This window comes from Echinops telfairi, unplaced genomic scaffold, assembly GCF_000313985.2.
Source record: "Echinops telfairi isolate 266 unplaced genomic scaffold, ASM31398v2 ScPeMD7_7469;HRSCAF=8507_0, whole genome shotgun sequence".
Taxonomy (NCBI): Eukaryota; Metazoa; Chordata; class Mammalia; order Afrosoricida; family Tenrecidae; genus Echinops; species Echinops telfairi.
Window position 1 is genome coordinate 37,602,311 of NW_022111372.1, and position 15,119 is coordinate 37,617,429.

Consider the following 15,119-nt stretch of genomic DNA (forward strand, 5'->3'; position numbering starts at 1 on the left):
CTCCTCCTCCTCCTCCATCTCCTCCTCAGGTGAGCCCTGAAGTCTACTCACTGTCAGGGCCCTCTTGATGGGAGGAGAGAGGTGTGCACAGGGGTGGAGGGGTGCTGCAGCCCGTGAGTTCAGTGCCCGGGTATCTTTCAGGATGCTTCAAGGTGTCCTCACGTAAACCCATATCTTTGAGTCCATTCTGTAAGAGCCCTCCGTGGGTTAGGGTAGAATGCGCTCCGCAGGGTCCTCCACAGCTGATGTCTTGGAAGTAGCCACCAGGCCTTTCTTTCCAGGGGTCTGGGGGGAGACTCGGGTCTCCGGCTTCTGGTGAGCACCCAGAGACTCCTTTTTCCTACAGGCTAGGCCTCTCTGTTCTGAAGTGTGTGGTGGTGACATTTTGTTACTTTTATTGAAAAGGTAGCATCCCTGTGTCCCTGCCTGGTCTGCTTCTGAAAACACTGCCATTGACAGCCCCGGGGGGACCGATCTCTGGGCATGCACAGAGCACACTGAGTGAGAGCGGGCTGGCCCACAGCTTTCTGGGGTGGGGGTGGTGTTTGTTTGTTTTTCTGGTCTGTTTTACCTCTGTAAACAGGGTCTTCTCCTCCACTGTCTCTGCTGATGTGCAGTTGTGGTAAGCCCCCCAGCATCTCACTGGTCCCCCTGCCCTGGCTGCCTACACGGGACTGGATTCAATGTTTATGTCTCTGTAAGAATGCATTCCCCATGGGCCATGAGCCAAGGAAGGCTTTGCAACTTGCACCTCAATTGCTTTATTTTTATTGATTATTTTTAAAACTTTTCATTGTGGATTAGGTAATGGTTCACAGAGCAGATCACGGTTTTACAGTCAACAGTTTGGATTCTACTCCTCCTTTGCAACCCCTTCGCCGCGCCATCCCTGTGTCCTCCCCGGGTGCCTGGCTCCATTCCTCCCTCCGCCCTCGCCTTCTGGGCGTGGTCCTTGGGTAGGCAGCCCTTTTGAATTTAAGAGGCTGGTTATTCCACCGTGGACCTGAAGAGTGAGGGCCGTAGTCTTGGGGGGGCCACCAGTCTGTGTCCAACCAGTAAGCCTGGTCTCTGATGAGTTTGCATTCTGGGCCGCGTCTTTCTCCCACTCCACCCGGGATCTCCCAATGTGATCCCCCTCAGAGCTGCTGGTAGTGGTAATTGGGTACCATTGTCACGGGTTCTGGTAAAAGAAGACCACTACGATGTCCGATTAGAATTAGGTGAAGTCTTTAGTGTTTTATCGGGCCGACCGGGACTGCAGGGGGCGATGTTCAAAAGGACCTATCCACCACACTGCAGTGCCCGACTTCCCTGGCCAAGCCTCTTTTATATTATTCAGGGAGGGCAGCATCCAGAAAGCAGAAGAAAGAGCAAGTTAAAATTCATATGTCACTAAGTAAACGGTATTGACAGAAGTAAAACAAAAGTACATTTAGATAAAGCTGGAGGCGCCTTATTTTATGATCCTATTCCAGCTTGTCCCCCAGTGGGGGGCCAGGGAGGGGCGGGAATGAACACCCCTGTCCCTGGGGAGAAAGACCGACAGCTTCTCTTGATAAGGACAGAAGGGTAGTTTAAACTAGAATTGCCCTGGGGCACTTACAGACCTGCATTCCTTTGTGATGTTAAAACAGATTACCTCGGCAGCGGCAGCCCGCCAGAGGGGCGGGGAGGGTGCCCTCAAGGAAAAGTGTTCTCGGGACAGTTCTGCCCAAAGGTGACCATTTGAGCTTGTCTGTTTCACCAGCTCATCTTCTGGCCTCGGCGTTGTGGAGACTGATGTTTGTGTGGTCCGCTGTCCATTGAACTCTAGTTTCCTTGTGTCTTTGGGTTTTCACCCCTCCTCTGGGCAGGGAGAGGCCAGTAGCTGCCCCTTCCATGGCTGCTTAGGAGCCTTTAGACGCCTAATGGGATTACGGCCTAATGGGATTGCGTCTCGTCTGCTGCCTGCTGACACAGAGAGTTGGTTCCCAGCGGCACACTCTCACCAGCTGACCTCCACAGTCCAGTCAGCGCCTTTCTCAGCAGGATTCCGTCCTGCGCTGTAAACCACTTTCTCCAATGTAGGAAGAAATCACTCTGTTTTTTTCTGCCCTAGAAATGGCCCAGCAAGTACTCAGTTCAGCCAACCCAGGCCGGAGAGGCCACTCAGCAGCCCTAGCTGCTTCAAGGAAATCCCCAGCCCTGACCTAGCCCTCCAGGTCCATCGACCTGCTGGGAAGGTGAGCGCAGAGCAACCTTGGAAGCCAGGTGTGGAAGCCAGCAGTGCAGTGCAGTCTGGGCCCTAAAGGACCATGTGGACCAGGCCACCCAGCAGCCCAGATGCAAAATGGCCTGGTGGAACAAAGCCACCAGTGGCCTGGGCCCTACGTGTCCATGTGGGGCAGGATGGCCAGCTGCCTGGCTCCTCAGTGGTCACCTGGGGCAGAGCCACTAGCCCTGTAGATGGAGATTGAAAGTTTAAGCCTCATAAATATACTCGAGTCATTTTATCTGCTTTTTTTTAACCCTTTATCCTTGCCCCTGCCCCCATATCTAAACTTCAGAACGTGGAAAAGTGGACAGAAAAGATTATGGGATTTTTTTTCCCCATGAACTTTTGAAGCTCCGGGTGGCATAATACATCACAACTCGGGCTGCTAACCTTAAGGTCAGCAGTTCAAAACCACCAGCCACTCTTGAGAAAGATGAGGCTTTCCACTCCAGTAAAGAGTTAGTCTCAGATACCCACTGGGCCAGTTCTGCCCTGCCCTTCAGGGTCGCTCTGAGTCGGCATAGAGTTTGGATTGAGTTTGGCATAAATTAAGGAAACCAGCCAGGATCCTCCGTGACTAATTCCAGCAGCTGACCATTAGTAGAGGAATAGTTGGTATGTTTTTTCCTACCCATTGAAACATAAGGTAAGCCCTATAAATTAATCTGTTCAAGAATTGGAGCTTTAAAAGAAAAAAAGAAAGAGATGATCTTTAATCCAGGATGTTAGTTGAAATCTTTTATTTTTAAATCATTTTATTAGGGGTTCATACAACTCTGATCACAATCCATACATACATCAGTTGTGCCCAGCATGTCCGTAAATATGTTGCCATCATCATTCTCAAAACACTTGCTTTCTACTTGAGCCCTTGGTATCAGCTCCTCATTTCCTCCTCCCTCCCCGCTGAACCCTTGATAATTTATAAATTATTATCATTTTGTCATTTCTTACACTGTCCTATGTCTCCCTCACCCACTTCTCCGCTGTCCGTCACCCAGGGAGGAGGTTATATGTAGACCTTGTCATCTGTTCCCCCTTTCTTGCTCACCGTCCCTCCACCCTCCCGATACCACCACTCTCACCACTGATCCTGAGGGAGTCATCTGTCCTGGATTCCCTGTGTTTCCAGTTGCTATCTGTACCAGTGTACAGCCTCTGGTCTAGACAGATATGTAAGTTAAAATTGGGATCATGATAGTGGTGGGAAGGAAGCATTCAAGAACTAGAGGAAAAATGTATATTTCATCGTTGCTACACTATAATCGTAAAGCACAACCACCACCATTCCCTGCCTTCCAGACTTCTTGAATGGACATCACAAATAGAATGCACCCTAGCACTGGGCATTTTGGAGAGGTCAAGGTGAGGTCAATGGCAGAATTATGTTCTCATTGATGAGGGACCCCAGGAGGCCTGAAACCTGCTGGCTGTGCTGGCAAACTCAGAGGCGGTGCGTCTCTCCAGCTCTGTGTGCTGCTTGCTGTCTGCTGTCCGTGCCTCCCTCAGGATGCTGCCCCCGCCGGCCTCCCCTCTCTCCCTCCCTCTGCTGCGTCAGGTCTGCTGTGGACCAGGGCGCCACACGGGCTTGCTTGTTCAAACTCCGTTGAAATTCGGAGTCAGTCAAGGAGCTGAGGAGCCCCCTGTGAAAACGCTTGCTTTACTTTCCCAGCACCGAGCCCGGTTCTTGACTATGTTCCTAATCTAATCGTCAGTTACTGCCTAAAGTATGTCGAAACCTTGAGCTCTTTATTAAACTGTGTCCAATAGTCAGTCCCCTCTGCAGACCCTGTCCTATAGCGCCCCTGACTTTGTAACAGAGGTAGCCATACCCACACCCACACCCTCCTTGTGTCTGTCCATCGTCCCTCAGTACCACCCTCTGTTGTCAGCTGGCATGGCCTTCCTGACCTGCCGCCCCAGAGCAGACCACATCTGCCCAGCTCCCAGCACTTGCAGGTGCTGAGAGGGGGGATGAATGCTGAAGGGGTGGGTAAGTGGGTGGGGAGTGAGCGGACAGACGAGATGGGTAGGGAAGGTGGAAGGACTAGAAGGAGGGGAGGTAACAGCAGGTGTTGGTTGTCCATTATGGTCTTGGAATTTGGATCACAAAATCCCAGGTACAATGGAAGGATTTAAATATTTCATTCTGCAGCTTTCTATCTAGAACATCAAACAGGAAATCCCTTGTCTTATGGGAATGCCCTCTGCTTTCACCCAGTGCCGTTGGTTCAAGGAGAGACTTGCTAGCAGGAAGGGCACTGAGTCAGGGAGCCCAGGAGGCTGTAGGGCTTCGGATGCCGATTGTCCCAGACTTTCAGGAACTGGGAACCCCTGGTCACAATGGCAGATCTAACTTCTGAACAGCTCCCACTGCAGCGCAGAGCCAAATGCCCAACTGTGGGGGAGCAGAGCAGTTTGTTCTGGGCAGGAAGGACCTGGGCACTTGACTTAGTACCCCAGAGCAGTGGGGCCCACTAGCTGGTATCACACACGGTGGACAGGTCCTAGAGCTGCTGTGAGCATGCCCATTCAATCCATGGTGTCCTTCAGTGGAAGAAGCTCCTGCTGCACAGAGCACACCCCAACGGGAGAGGCTATGCAGTTGAATGTCCACCCAGATCCCCACTGTGTCCACTTCACTCAAAAGGTGCTGTCCTGGGAGCAGGGCTGATGAGTTGAGCGCTGAGTCAGGCTCCAGGCACAGGAGTGACCCCCGAGACCCCAGGGGAGAGGGAGGGTGTGCTGGGCCAGCCCTTGCTCCCTTGCTGGCCATGTGGGAGGAAAAGGGCCACCTCGGTGGAGGGGGGGAAGGTGGCCGTCACTGCAGGGACAGGGACGGTAGGACCTGTGCTGAGGCCGTATGAATGTGTGCGTGTTTACTCTCCCTTTACCTGATGTCCTGAAAAGTTTAGGATGAACTGGGTACGCCTTATGAAAGACACAGTGTGTGTCCAGAGGTACGGTCTTGGACAGCCAGCTCTCTAGAAACAGATCACTCTAACACCTGCAAGGCCAGCATGCCCCTCCTCTCTGCTGCACCAGCCTGGCTCGAGGAGGAGAGGAGCCCCTGCATCCAGCTGACGTGCTTGTCTCCAGGAGCTCCCCACCCAGGCTCAGGGCCCCTGGGAGAGCTGGGGAAGGCCTCACTACCAGGACCTCTGCCACAGAGAGGCCTGAGGGCACTGGACACTCGTCCGCCTTCTGTCACCTCTTTGTCATTTCTCCTCTTTCATGACAAACCTGACTGTAAGCAGCAATGGTGGTAAAACAGCCACCCCTCACCACACCCCAAGGATGGGTATGTGCAGTCCCTGCCTCCAGCTTCCGCCACTTTGGTCAATGCTGTTAGAGGCCGTGAGTCCGTCCCAAGTCATAGTGACCCTACGGATGCATAACAGAAGGAAGCACTTCCCAGTCCTGCGTCATCCTCACAACGGCTGTTATCTCCAAGCCCATGTTGGCAGCCACTGTGTCCTCCATCCCTCTGGTCCAGGACCGTCTTCTTCCTCACAGCCTCTGCACTCTGCCCAGCATGAAGTCCTTCTCCAGGGACCGGACCCTGTGAGGTAACGTCATGATGAATGAGGAAAAGACTGAAGTTGCCAGTTAGTTCGTCTTGCTTGGATCCACGATCAAATGCTCCCGGAAGCAGCAGTCGGGAGATCAAGCAGCACGTTGCTTTGGGTAAATCTGCTCACACGACCCCTGTAAAGTGTTGAAAAGCCTCAGGATGTTCCTTTGAGGACCAAGTGTGCCTGCCCCAAGCCATGGTATTTTCAGTTGCCTCGTAGGCATGTGAGAATTGGACGTTGAATAAGGAAGACCGAAGAAGAATCAATGCAGGTGAGCGCTGGTGCTGGCGAAGAAGATGCACAGTACCATGGACGGCCAGAAGAGCAAACATGTGTCTTGCAGGAAGTACAGCCAGAATGCTCCTGCGGCAAGGGCGGTGCGACTTCGGCTCACTGCTTTGGTCATGTTATCAGCCACATGTGGATGAGACCAAACTAGAACCAAGCCCACTGCCATCACGTTCGTTCTGAGACAGCGACCCTGCAGGACAGGGTTCCCAGATTGGAACCCCCTTGGGAGCAGACAGCCCTCTTTCTCCCACAGAGCAGCTGGAGGGTCTGGCCATGCAGTTGACGGCTGGTAGGCAGCCCATGGGGCCGCCGGGCAGCTCCATGGATGAGTAGCTGCTGCCCCCCGTTTGCCGCTCAGCCATCCTCACCGGCAAACACTCCCTCATACTCTGTTCATTGGTCGACTATTACCTCGATGGTCCTGGGTCACAGCAAGCCCCATACAAATGGGATGGGACCATTGTGATCCGTAGGATTATTATTATTATTATTATTATTACTTTTGCAAGGAGGTCATCAGGGCTCTCTTTCCAGTCCTTCTTAGTCTGGGAGCTCTGTGGAAACTTATCCAGCATCACAGTACCACTGGCAGACAGGTATGGACTGTTTCTAAGGTACTGAGGCTGGGAATTGAACCTAGGACCCCTCAGAGCAGGCGAGAGACTCTCTGACCCACGACTGCCCCATAGTAATTAGATTAAGGAACTCTTATCTTTGTGAAGGAGCCTGTTGGTGCACTGGGTTACACATTGGGCTGCCAACCACAAGGTCAGTAGTTCGAAACCCCCTGCTGCTCCGTTGGAGAAAGGTGAAAGTTTCTGCTCCATAAAGACTTGCAATCTCAGAAACCGACAGGGGCAGTTCTACCCTGCCCTGTAGGGTTGCTGTGAGCCATCCTTGACTCAGTGGCAGTGAGTTTAATCTTGTGAGGAGTCCCTAAGTGCTTCAGACAGTCAAGGTGCTGAGCCAGTAGCTAAAAGATTGGCGGTTCTAGTCTCCCCAGAGGTGGCTTGAAAGAAGGTCCTGGCAGTCTAGCCCCCCTGTGTCTCTGTCGCACAGGGGTCGTCGTGAACTGGAGCCGACTTGGTGGCAACTCGAGTTTTCTCTGTGAGGATGAAGAGAGCCTAGCCTCACTTCCTGGACAGCATCCCTTATAAACGGTCTGGAGACAGCCAGGACTTGTCTGCCAGTGGGAGCTTGTGTGTGGCCACGATGCCGAACCAGTTTCAGCAGAGCTTCCAGATGAAGACGGGCCAGGATGGCGCTTTGCTTCCAAAATCAGTCGGGCAGAGTCTGCAGGCGTTCCCAACCAGGGCCTCTGACTTAGACTCTTAGGTGAGATTCCGCCCTGCACGCCGACGGCTGCCGTGGGAAAGGCCGATCCTGCATCACGTCTGGTGTCTGCCTGACTGTAGGGAAGCCCCATGTCTTAAAGCCAGTTTCCTTAGACTGCTCACTGCTTCCTGTGGTTCAGGTGCTCACTGACCCTGTTGACTGGCCCCTGCGAAGTCCAGCTGGGTGGGGCTGGTCCTGTTCTTCCCGCCCCCCAGGCTAGACTCCTAGTCCCTCTCTAACTCGCTTCCGCTTCTCCGGGGGTCCAGGAGCCCCAGCGTCTCTGCCCACCTCCCCATTCTGCTGTGGCATTTTGTGGCTTCTAAGCAGGCCAAGCCCTTCACGTGCCCCTCATCCTGCAGCCTCCCCTGTGGCCCCTCCCCACCCCCACCGTGCTGCCCAGAGCTGACGGCCTGAGCCCTGCCTTGCCCTGGCCTCAGCCTGTGCCATCCCATGGCCAGGGCGCAGCCCCACCCCATCCTGGGCAAGCAGGAGGCTGGAGACCCTGCATAGGTCACAGGATGCCGGTGAGCCCAGGCCAGCGCCTCCCTCCGGATCCCACTTGCCCTCAGCCTGGGTCTGACTTTGGTGCGGGAGCCACAGAAAGGCTGGGGAAGAGCTTTCTGACCGGTTAATGGTGGGCCCCGAGGGCTGAGGGCCGAGAACAGCCGGGCCTGGCTGCCCAGGAGCGGCATCTCCCGAAAAGGGCTAGCGCTGAAACCCTTCCTCGGCAGACAGTCGTCCCTGACTGCAGTCAGCGTGCAGCATGCATCAGGCTGTTAGGTAACCGTTGTCATTTGCACCCCCGTCCTCTCGTATACTGGATTTCAGAGCAGCCCCAAGGGTCGGGAACAGCCCGTTCCTAATCCGGCTTCAAGCTGAACAGAAAGTCCTCCTAAGATCAAAAAAACCAAAAAATTCCTCAGGCCTTTCCACCCAAGACGTTGTAGCGTGTTGCCATGTGGGATGGCTAAGGGGCACCTGAGGAAGCTGCGCCGTGAGCGGGAGAAGGTATTCGGAACATGAGTGCTGTGAGCGGGATTAAGTAGTGCCCAGAAAACAAAGGAGTTCTATACAAAGCCCCTATAGAGAGGTGATTGCTGGCCTTTCTCCTGCGGTCCTGCTCCGAACGCCCACTGTCTGAGAGTCCGCCCCGTGAGGTGTCTGTAGTGGGGTTCCCCTCGGTTCTGGCTACGTGGTGCCATAAGAGTTCACGCGCAGAAGCACTTTTGTAATCCAAGTGAGTTTGTATGAAGGTAAGAGAAAGTCTCACAGGGGACACGAGACTTCTGGAAAGGGTGCCAAGCCGCATAGAGGCTGCGCCGAGGTTCACAACTGGGCACAAAAAACCATGCGGAAAAGAGCACCCACACTTGCGGAACTGGGGAACCCCCGGGGACCATGAGCCCAAGAGCACGTGGACCCCCAGTCGGCCCAGAACAGGCACAGGCATGTGCCTGTGGGCGAGAGACCCCATGACTCCACCTGCACCTGAACCGGAAGAGAATAGAGACCTGGCCTTCCCACAGCTGGGACATTTAACCCCGCTGGCTGATCTTACTGGATGTGTTTAGACGCACCTGGGTGAAGTCATGGCCCTAGGTGGAGGTTAGGCTTTAGGTTTCACCTGTGCTAGGGCTCCTAGTCTGTGCATGCTCAATTTGGGTCTTTCCCATAGGTATCCCCTTAGGGTGCCTGATCTCTTTCCAACCCCTGTATTGTGTGGCCCTTTGCAGGCATTGGAGAGCTAACTCCTTTTGTCCCTAAATCTAGCGACCTTTCAATTCTACTCATAATGACCCCATAGCACAGAATAGAGCCACCCCCTAGAGTTTCTAAGGCTGTAAGCCTTACGGAACCAGACAACCATGTCTTCCTCTGTTGGAGCGGCAGGTGGCTTTGAACCATCAATCTTTAGGTGTGCAGTCAATCTAATGGAAGCATACATTGCTGGTGTTTCAAAGCTCTGTGCTTGCTTCACTGTGCTGACCATGCCATACCAGCAGTCGGGAATTGTTAGACGTCAGTTAGGAGTAATTATCCATCAGAACCAGCTCTGCCGAATCAAGGGACCACAAAGAAAGGGAGTCCGTCAGATGGAGGCTGGGGCCCACTGTCGGGGTCCAGGCGCTCTGTGTGTTGACTGGTGCCATGGGGGGGTGGGGGTGGGCTATTGGACTCAGTCTCAACATATGGGGCGGGGGTGGGGTGGCGCTTCAAAATGTTCATGGGAAAATGCCATTATCTTTTAACTCAAGTTTTCTACAAGCTTTTTGAAGCCCCTTTGTATCACACACCCGATTCCTTATTCTTTCCAAGCAGAGTGTATTCTTAGAGTGGAAAGAGCTAGCTCTAGGGATAGGATTTCATGAAACTGTTAGGGATAAGGCGCCTCGGCGGGATGGCCTGGCCACTGCTATGCCCTAAGCTGCCAATAAAGGCCGCCAGTTGTTAACCAGCAGCGGCTCCGCAGAAGAAAGACAAGACTTTTAGCTCCTGAGATTGACCGCCTTGGAAGCCCGTAGGGGCAGTACCGCGCTGCCCTATAGGGTCATGATGAGTCCGAATGGACTCCCTGCAGGGTTTGATCTGGTTTATGGGGTTTGGTTTGGTTTTCTGGCATGGGACAACATGGCCTCAAGTGACCCCTGCTGGGAAGTACCCAGCAGCCCATCCAGAGTATTCTTGGCCAGTGGTGTTGAGCCTAAATTAGTGAGGCCTGAGGAGACATCCAGGCCAACACAGGTTGTGGGATATTCCACAGAACAGCTGCCCTTGACCCTTCACAGCTGTCTGTCGGAAATAGGTGTTCGTGGGGGTGGGGTCTGTGCAGGTGAAAGGAGAAGAGAGGGTAATAGAATCACGGCAGTCAGACGTGCTGTGTAAGACGTAGGTCCTTGGTATACAGGAGCAAACTGTAAAGGAGCCAGAGGTAGTCATGTCAACGTGAAGTGTGGGGTGGAATCTAGCCTGTCAATCAGGTCACAGCCCGATGGTGACTCCTCGAGGGCATGGCCTTCTCATAAGGGGGTCCTGGGACCCTCCTCTCTCTCTGCCTTCGCCTTCCTGTTGTCACGCGGGAGCCCTGGAAATGTGTCCACCGCCAGCCATTGGATCCACAAGACTTTGCACCACTGGCCTGTGATCTTCCTGCATCCTTGCATGTGAAATTCCTCTGAAGAGGAATTTATGGACTAGAATTGGATTTATGGACTAGTATTGGACTTAGGGTCTGATCTGGCCTGGGATATTTTCCTGATAAGCAATTACCTCTTGATATAAAGTTCTCCCTTACACATATAGTCGTGTCCCTGGATTTGTTTCTCTAGTCAGCCCGGCCTCACACAGGGAGCACGTGGAGACCGGGAACGTGGGCTGAGCGTTCAGTGCTCCTCTTCCATTGGTGAAGTTACAGCCCCAGGTGAGCATATAGTGTGATGTTTATGAGAGTGCTGGCAGGTACTCAACGTCATTTCAAGAACAGTTGCAAAGAGAAAACAAACTGTGTGTGTGTACCTAGACTAGAGAAAAAGTGCTATCGAGTCCATCCTGGCTCCAGCAGCCCTCTAGGACAGAGGTGCCCTGGTGGCTCAGTGGGTTACACATTGGGCTACTTACTAACCACTAGGTCAGCAGTTTGAAGCCATCAGGCCCTTTGAGCTAGAAAGATGGGGCTGTCGGCTTCCACGAAGACTGGCGCTCGGAAACCCACAGGGCAGTTCTGCTGCCTGTAGCATCGCTGTGCGTCAGAACCGCCCGATGACGGTCAGCCTTATGAATGGAAGACTGCACATCCTTCTCCTCAGAGAAGCGGGCGTAGCAGCACTCCGTCACCGCAAACCACCCAGACCAGACACTCAGCCAGCTCACGGTTCCGACTTACCGTGACTCTGCATAGGGTTTCTGAGACCGTGAATCTGTACGGGAGCAGACAGCCTCCTCTTTCTCCCGAGGAGTGGCTGGTGAGTTTGAACCACCAACCTTGCAGTTAATAACCCAATGCCTAACCCACAGCGACACCAGGGCTGTTTAAGGCATACCTAGAGAGATGAAAACTGAGGTGAGCTGTTCCTATCTGACACATCTGAGAGACGGTGCTCAGTGTACTGTTCTTCCAGGTTTTTGTAGGTTTGACTTACTTTTATTATTATTATTATTAAAAGAAGAAAATACCATCATGGATGACATGTTAGCATACATTCCTGCTAATTTATGAAAGACGTGCTATCTCTGTTGCTGGCAGGGACTTCCCCAGGTCTTGGCATCATACTTCTCAGGCCGCTGCGGATGGCAGGTGGGACCCTGAGTGCAGCGCCCGCTCCGTGGTGGTCTAGGGGTGCAGTAGTGCGTGGTGAAGGAGGCGCTGCATTTGCAGCAGACAACTCCGGGTCTTCCCGAGGAGATGGGTGGTCCTGAACACCTTCTCCCAGCCCCGGGTCAGCCCCTGTGCTAGCAGTGCACATCTGGGAGCTCCCAAGGGTGTCCTGCTCATCAGGGGGCATGTCTGAGAGGCCATGGGAGAGCTCATGCCCTTCCGAGTCCTGCCTGCTCTCTCCACATGTCCCCTTTCCCACAGGACCAGTCTGCGGGGCTCCGGGGTGGACCTGGCCGCTGGGCTGTCACTCTGTCCCTGCTGCTTGCTTCCGTCTGCACACAGGGCAGCCTCCTGGGACAAGTGCAACAGCCAAGAGCCTGGCCGTGTCCCCTGTGTGTCGGAGGAAGGGGAGCAACGGGGCAGTCTGGGGATGGCTCCTTCATGTTATAGCCAAAGCAGACATCTTTTCATTTACAACTGCGGTGTCTCAGGAATTAAAACACACCGTGTACAATATGGTGGACCTCTTGTGACAGAGTTTTCTGTATAATTTTGATTTTTTAATGAAGTGTTTTAATATATATATTATTATATGTGTTAATGTGTATATTATATATTTACAGAGTATATAAATTATATTACTTATAAATTCTATGCAGCATGTTATATATTAAAATATATACATATATGTTATCCCAAACCTTATTTACCCAGTGATAATCACGCTTGATATTTTGGTGGTTTTTTGACCAGTCTTTTTCTCTTTGCTTCTTTCTTGCTGATATACATGGAGTGTGTGTGTGTGTGTGTGTGTGTGTGTGTGTGTGTGACTGAATTCTGTGAGTGCATCTGTGCAGAAGTGCACATGTGTATGATGTATTCTACATGTGTGCATCTATATCAGTGTCTTTGTGAGTATCTGCATGTGAATATCTGTGGATATGTTGCCTGTCTCTGGGTATGAGTCTACAGGTCTGCGTGTGATTTTATGTGCATAGCGTCTTCTGGCTTTGTGTGTCTATGCATGAGTGCATGCGTGTACAGTGTAGTCTCTGTGTGTGCATGTGTGTCTCCATCTTTGTCTCTGTGTGAATCTTCTTGTATGTGTGCCGTGTGTCCTGCGTCTCTGTATCTTTCTATGAGTGCATATGTGTATGATGTTTGCATGTATATCCTTGTCTCTGTGTGAATCTTCTTGTATGTGTGCCGTGTGTCCTGCTTCTCTGTATCTTTCTATGAGTGCATATGTGTATGATGTTTGCATGTATATCCTTGTCTCTGTGTGAATCTTCTTGTATGTGTGCCGTGTGTCCTGCTTCTCTGTATCTTTCTATGAGTGCATATGTGTATGATGTTTGCATGTATATCCTTGTCTCTGTGTGAATCTTCTTGTATGTGTGCCGTGTGTCCTGCATCTCTGTATCTTTCTATGAGTGCATATGTGTATGATGTTTGCATGTATATCCGTGTCTTTGTGTGTGTCTTTGTCTAACTCTGTTCTGTGTGCAGCAGTGCATATGCATGTGGTATCCTCTGTGCGTGTGCGTGTGTGTGTAATGCACGTGTCAGCAGTATGTGTGGGCCACATCCTATCATGTGTACGCTATTTGGGGAAGGAAAAGGCATCAGAGTAAGGACTGCCCAAACCTGGCCCTCCTGGCCATAGGTGTGGGGCTTGAATCGGGGTCCCCAGGCCCCTCCACCACTCTGAGCATGTCCCCTGCCCTTTCAGGACGGCTGTTCTCAGTGAAGGACCTTGCACTCGCTACTGAGTAGCGACCATGGGCCTGCTCGCGTTCCTGAAGACCCAGTTCATCGTGCACCTCCTCATCGGGTTCGTCTTCGTGGTGAGCGGGCTCACCATCAACTTCCTCCAGCTATGCACACTCGCCCTCTGGCCCATCAACAAGCAGCTCTACCGCCGGCTCAACTGTCGCCTCGCCTACTCGCTGTGGAGCCGTGAGTATGAGTACGCCGCACGCCGGGGAAGGGGCCCCGGAAGCAGCTAGCGGGAGCCCCGTTCACACAAGACTAACAGCAAAGTAAACCAGCTCCACGCTCACTGTCAGGCAGGGTGCCCAGAGCGGGCACGCTCGTGAGGACTCAGCACAGGCCGTCAGCGAGGGCACCTACCCTGCCAATGGGGGCACGAAGGGCTGCTGCCAGGGGCTGGCCAGTAGACACGTGAAAAGATGCCCAACCTAACACTGCTCACAGGAAGTTCCAACACATGACTTTGGTGACCACAGAAATGGCAATTTTGGATGTGGCTAAGCATCCTAGGAGAGGCCATTTTTAAACCTAAGTCAAAGTAGGGAGAAGCGGGTGTCCCCGGCTTCGGCAGCTGTCCACACATGCCAGCCTCATTCCCTGGCGTGCCTGCCGGCCCCGAAGCTCTCAAAAGCAGGCCCGGGGACATCTTGTTTGGTTTGCAAACACTGTTTGCACCTGGAAAAGCAAGGTGTGTGTCAGTCTCCCGTCTGCACGTGCCTGTACGAGAGTGAGGATGCTGGGGGGGACACACATTCCATTTCACCTGTCAGCAGCAGCAGAGATGTGAGCACGGCGGCACGCCCACCGTGTCGGAGGCCCCGTTTGACACACATGCAGGCCGAGAGGTCGGCAGCTGGCACCCACCCCGAGGTGCCTGGGAAGGACCAAACCGAAACCCGGCTCCCTGCCTTGGAGCCCGCGTCTGTGCCACTCACAGCGGGCCCACAGGGCAGGGTAGAGCGGGCATGCCCCTCTGGGGTCCTGAGACTGTCACTCTTTCTTATTGTGTCCGAGTACACCTTTATTTTCAGTGCTATTCCTTTGGATACACATTATTCAACACAATACGAAGTCACCAGTAGAAGCGTGTTGCAATACCAACGTCACTCTGGGCTTGAAACTCCTCTTGCCTTTTATGCCAACAATAATACTCTTTATCGGACTAATGGTTTTTGATAATCGATTATTGCTGGTACTTCAATTTTGTTGAGGACACACACACACACACACACACACACAGGAAATCCCCTGATTTGTAAGAGGAAGCTTGGCCCTAAGTTTGAAGTACTTCCTTTTCTCAACAACAACCAAACAATCCCATTTTCCCCTTCCCGTGGCCCCACAGACGGTTCTTTTCCGCTGTGGCAGTGCAGGCTGGCACCTTGGGGACGGGGAGGGACATACACCAACACCAAGTCCCTCGGGTCCATTCCGACGCACATACACCATTTCCAAGACTGTACGTCTCTCTCTATAGATCATTTCTCTTTTTTTTTTTTTTCTTTTTTCTTTTTTAACATTTTATTAGGGGCTCATACAACTGTTATCCCAATCCATACACACATCAATTGTGTAAAGC

General features: G+C 52.6%; 1 protein-coding gene across 4 annotated transcripts in view; it reads left to right on the forward strand.

Annotated features, from left to right (window-relative positions):
- Positions 1–15,119, forward strand: part of AGPAT3 (1-acylglycerol-3-phosphate O-acyltransferase 3) — a 91,300-nt gene that overhangs the window by 54,227 nt on the left and 21,954 nt on the right. For 3 of the 4 annotated variants that reach the window (XM_004696900.2, XM_045284482.1, XM_045284483.1), the window contains exon 2: positions 13,500–13,726. In XM_004696900.2, coding sequence (XP_004696957.1) covers positions 13,549–13,726 — 178 coding nt within the window. In that variant the 5' untranslated portion in view covers positions 13,500–13,548. Of the gene's footprint in view, positions 1–13,499; positions 13,737–15,119 lie in introns of those variants that run through there. The other variant, XM_045284484.1, reaches the window with a different exon arrangement.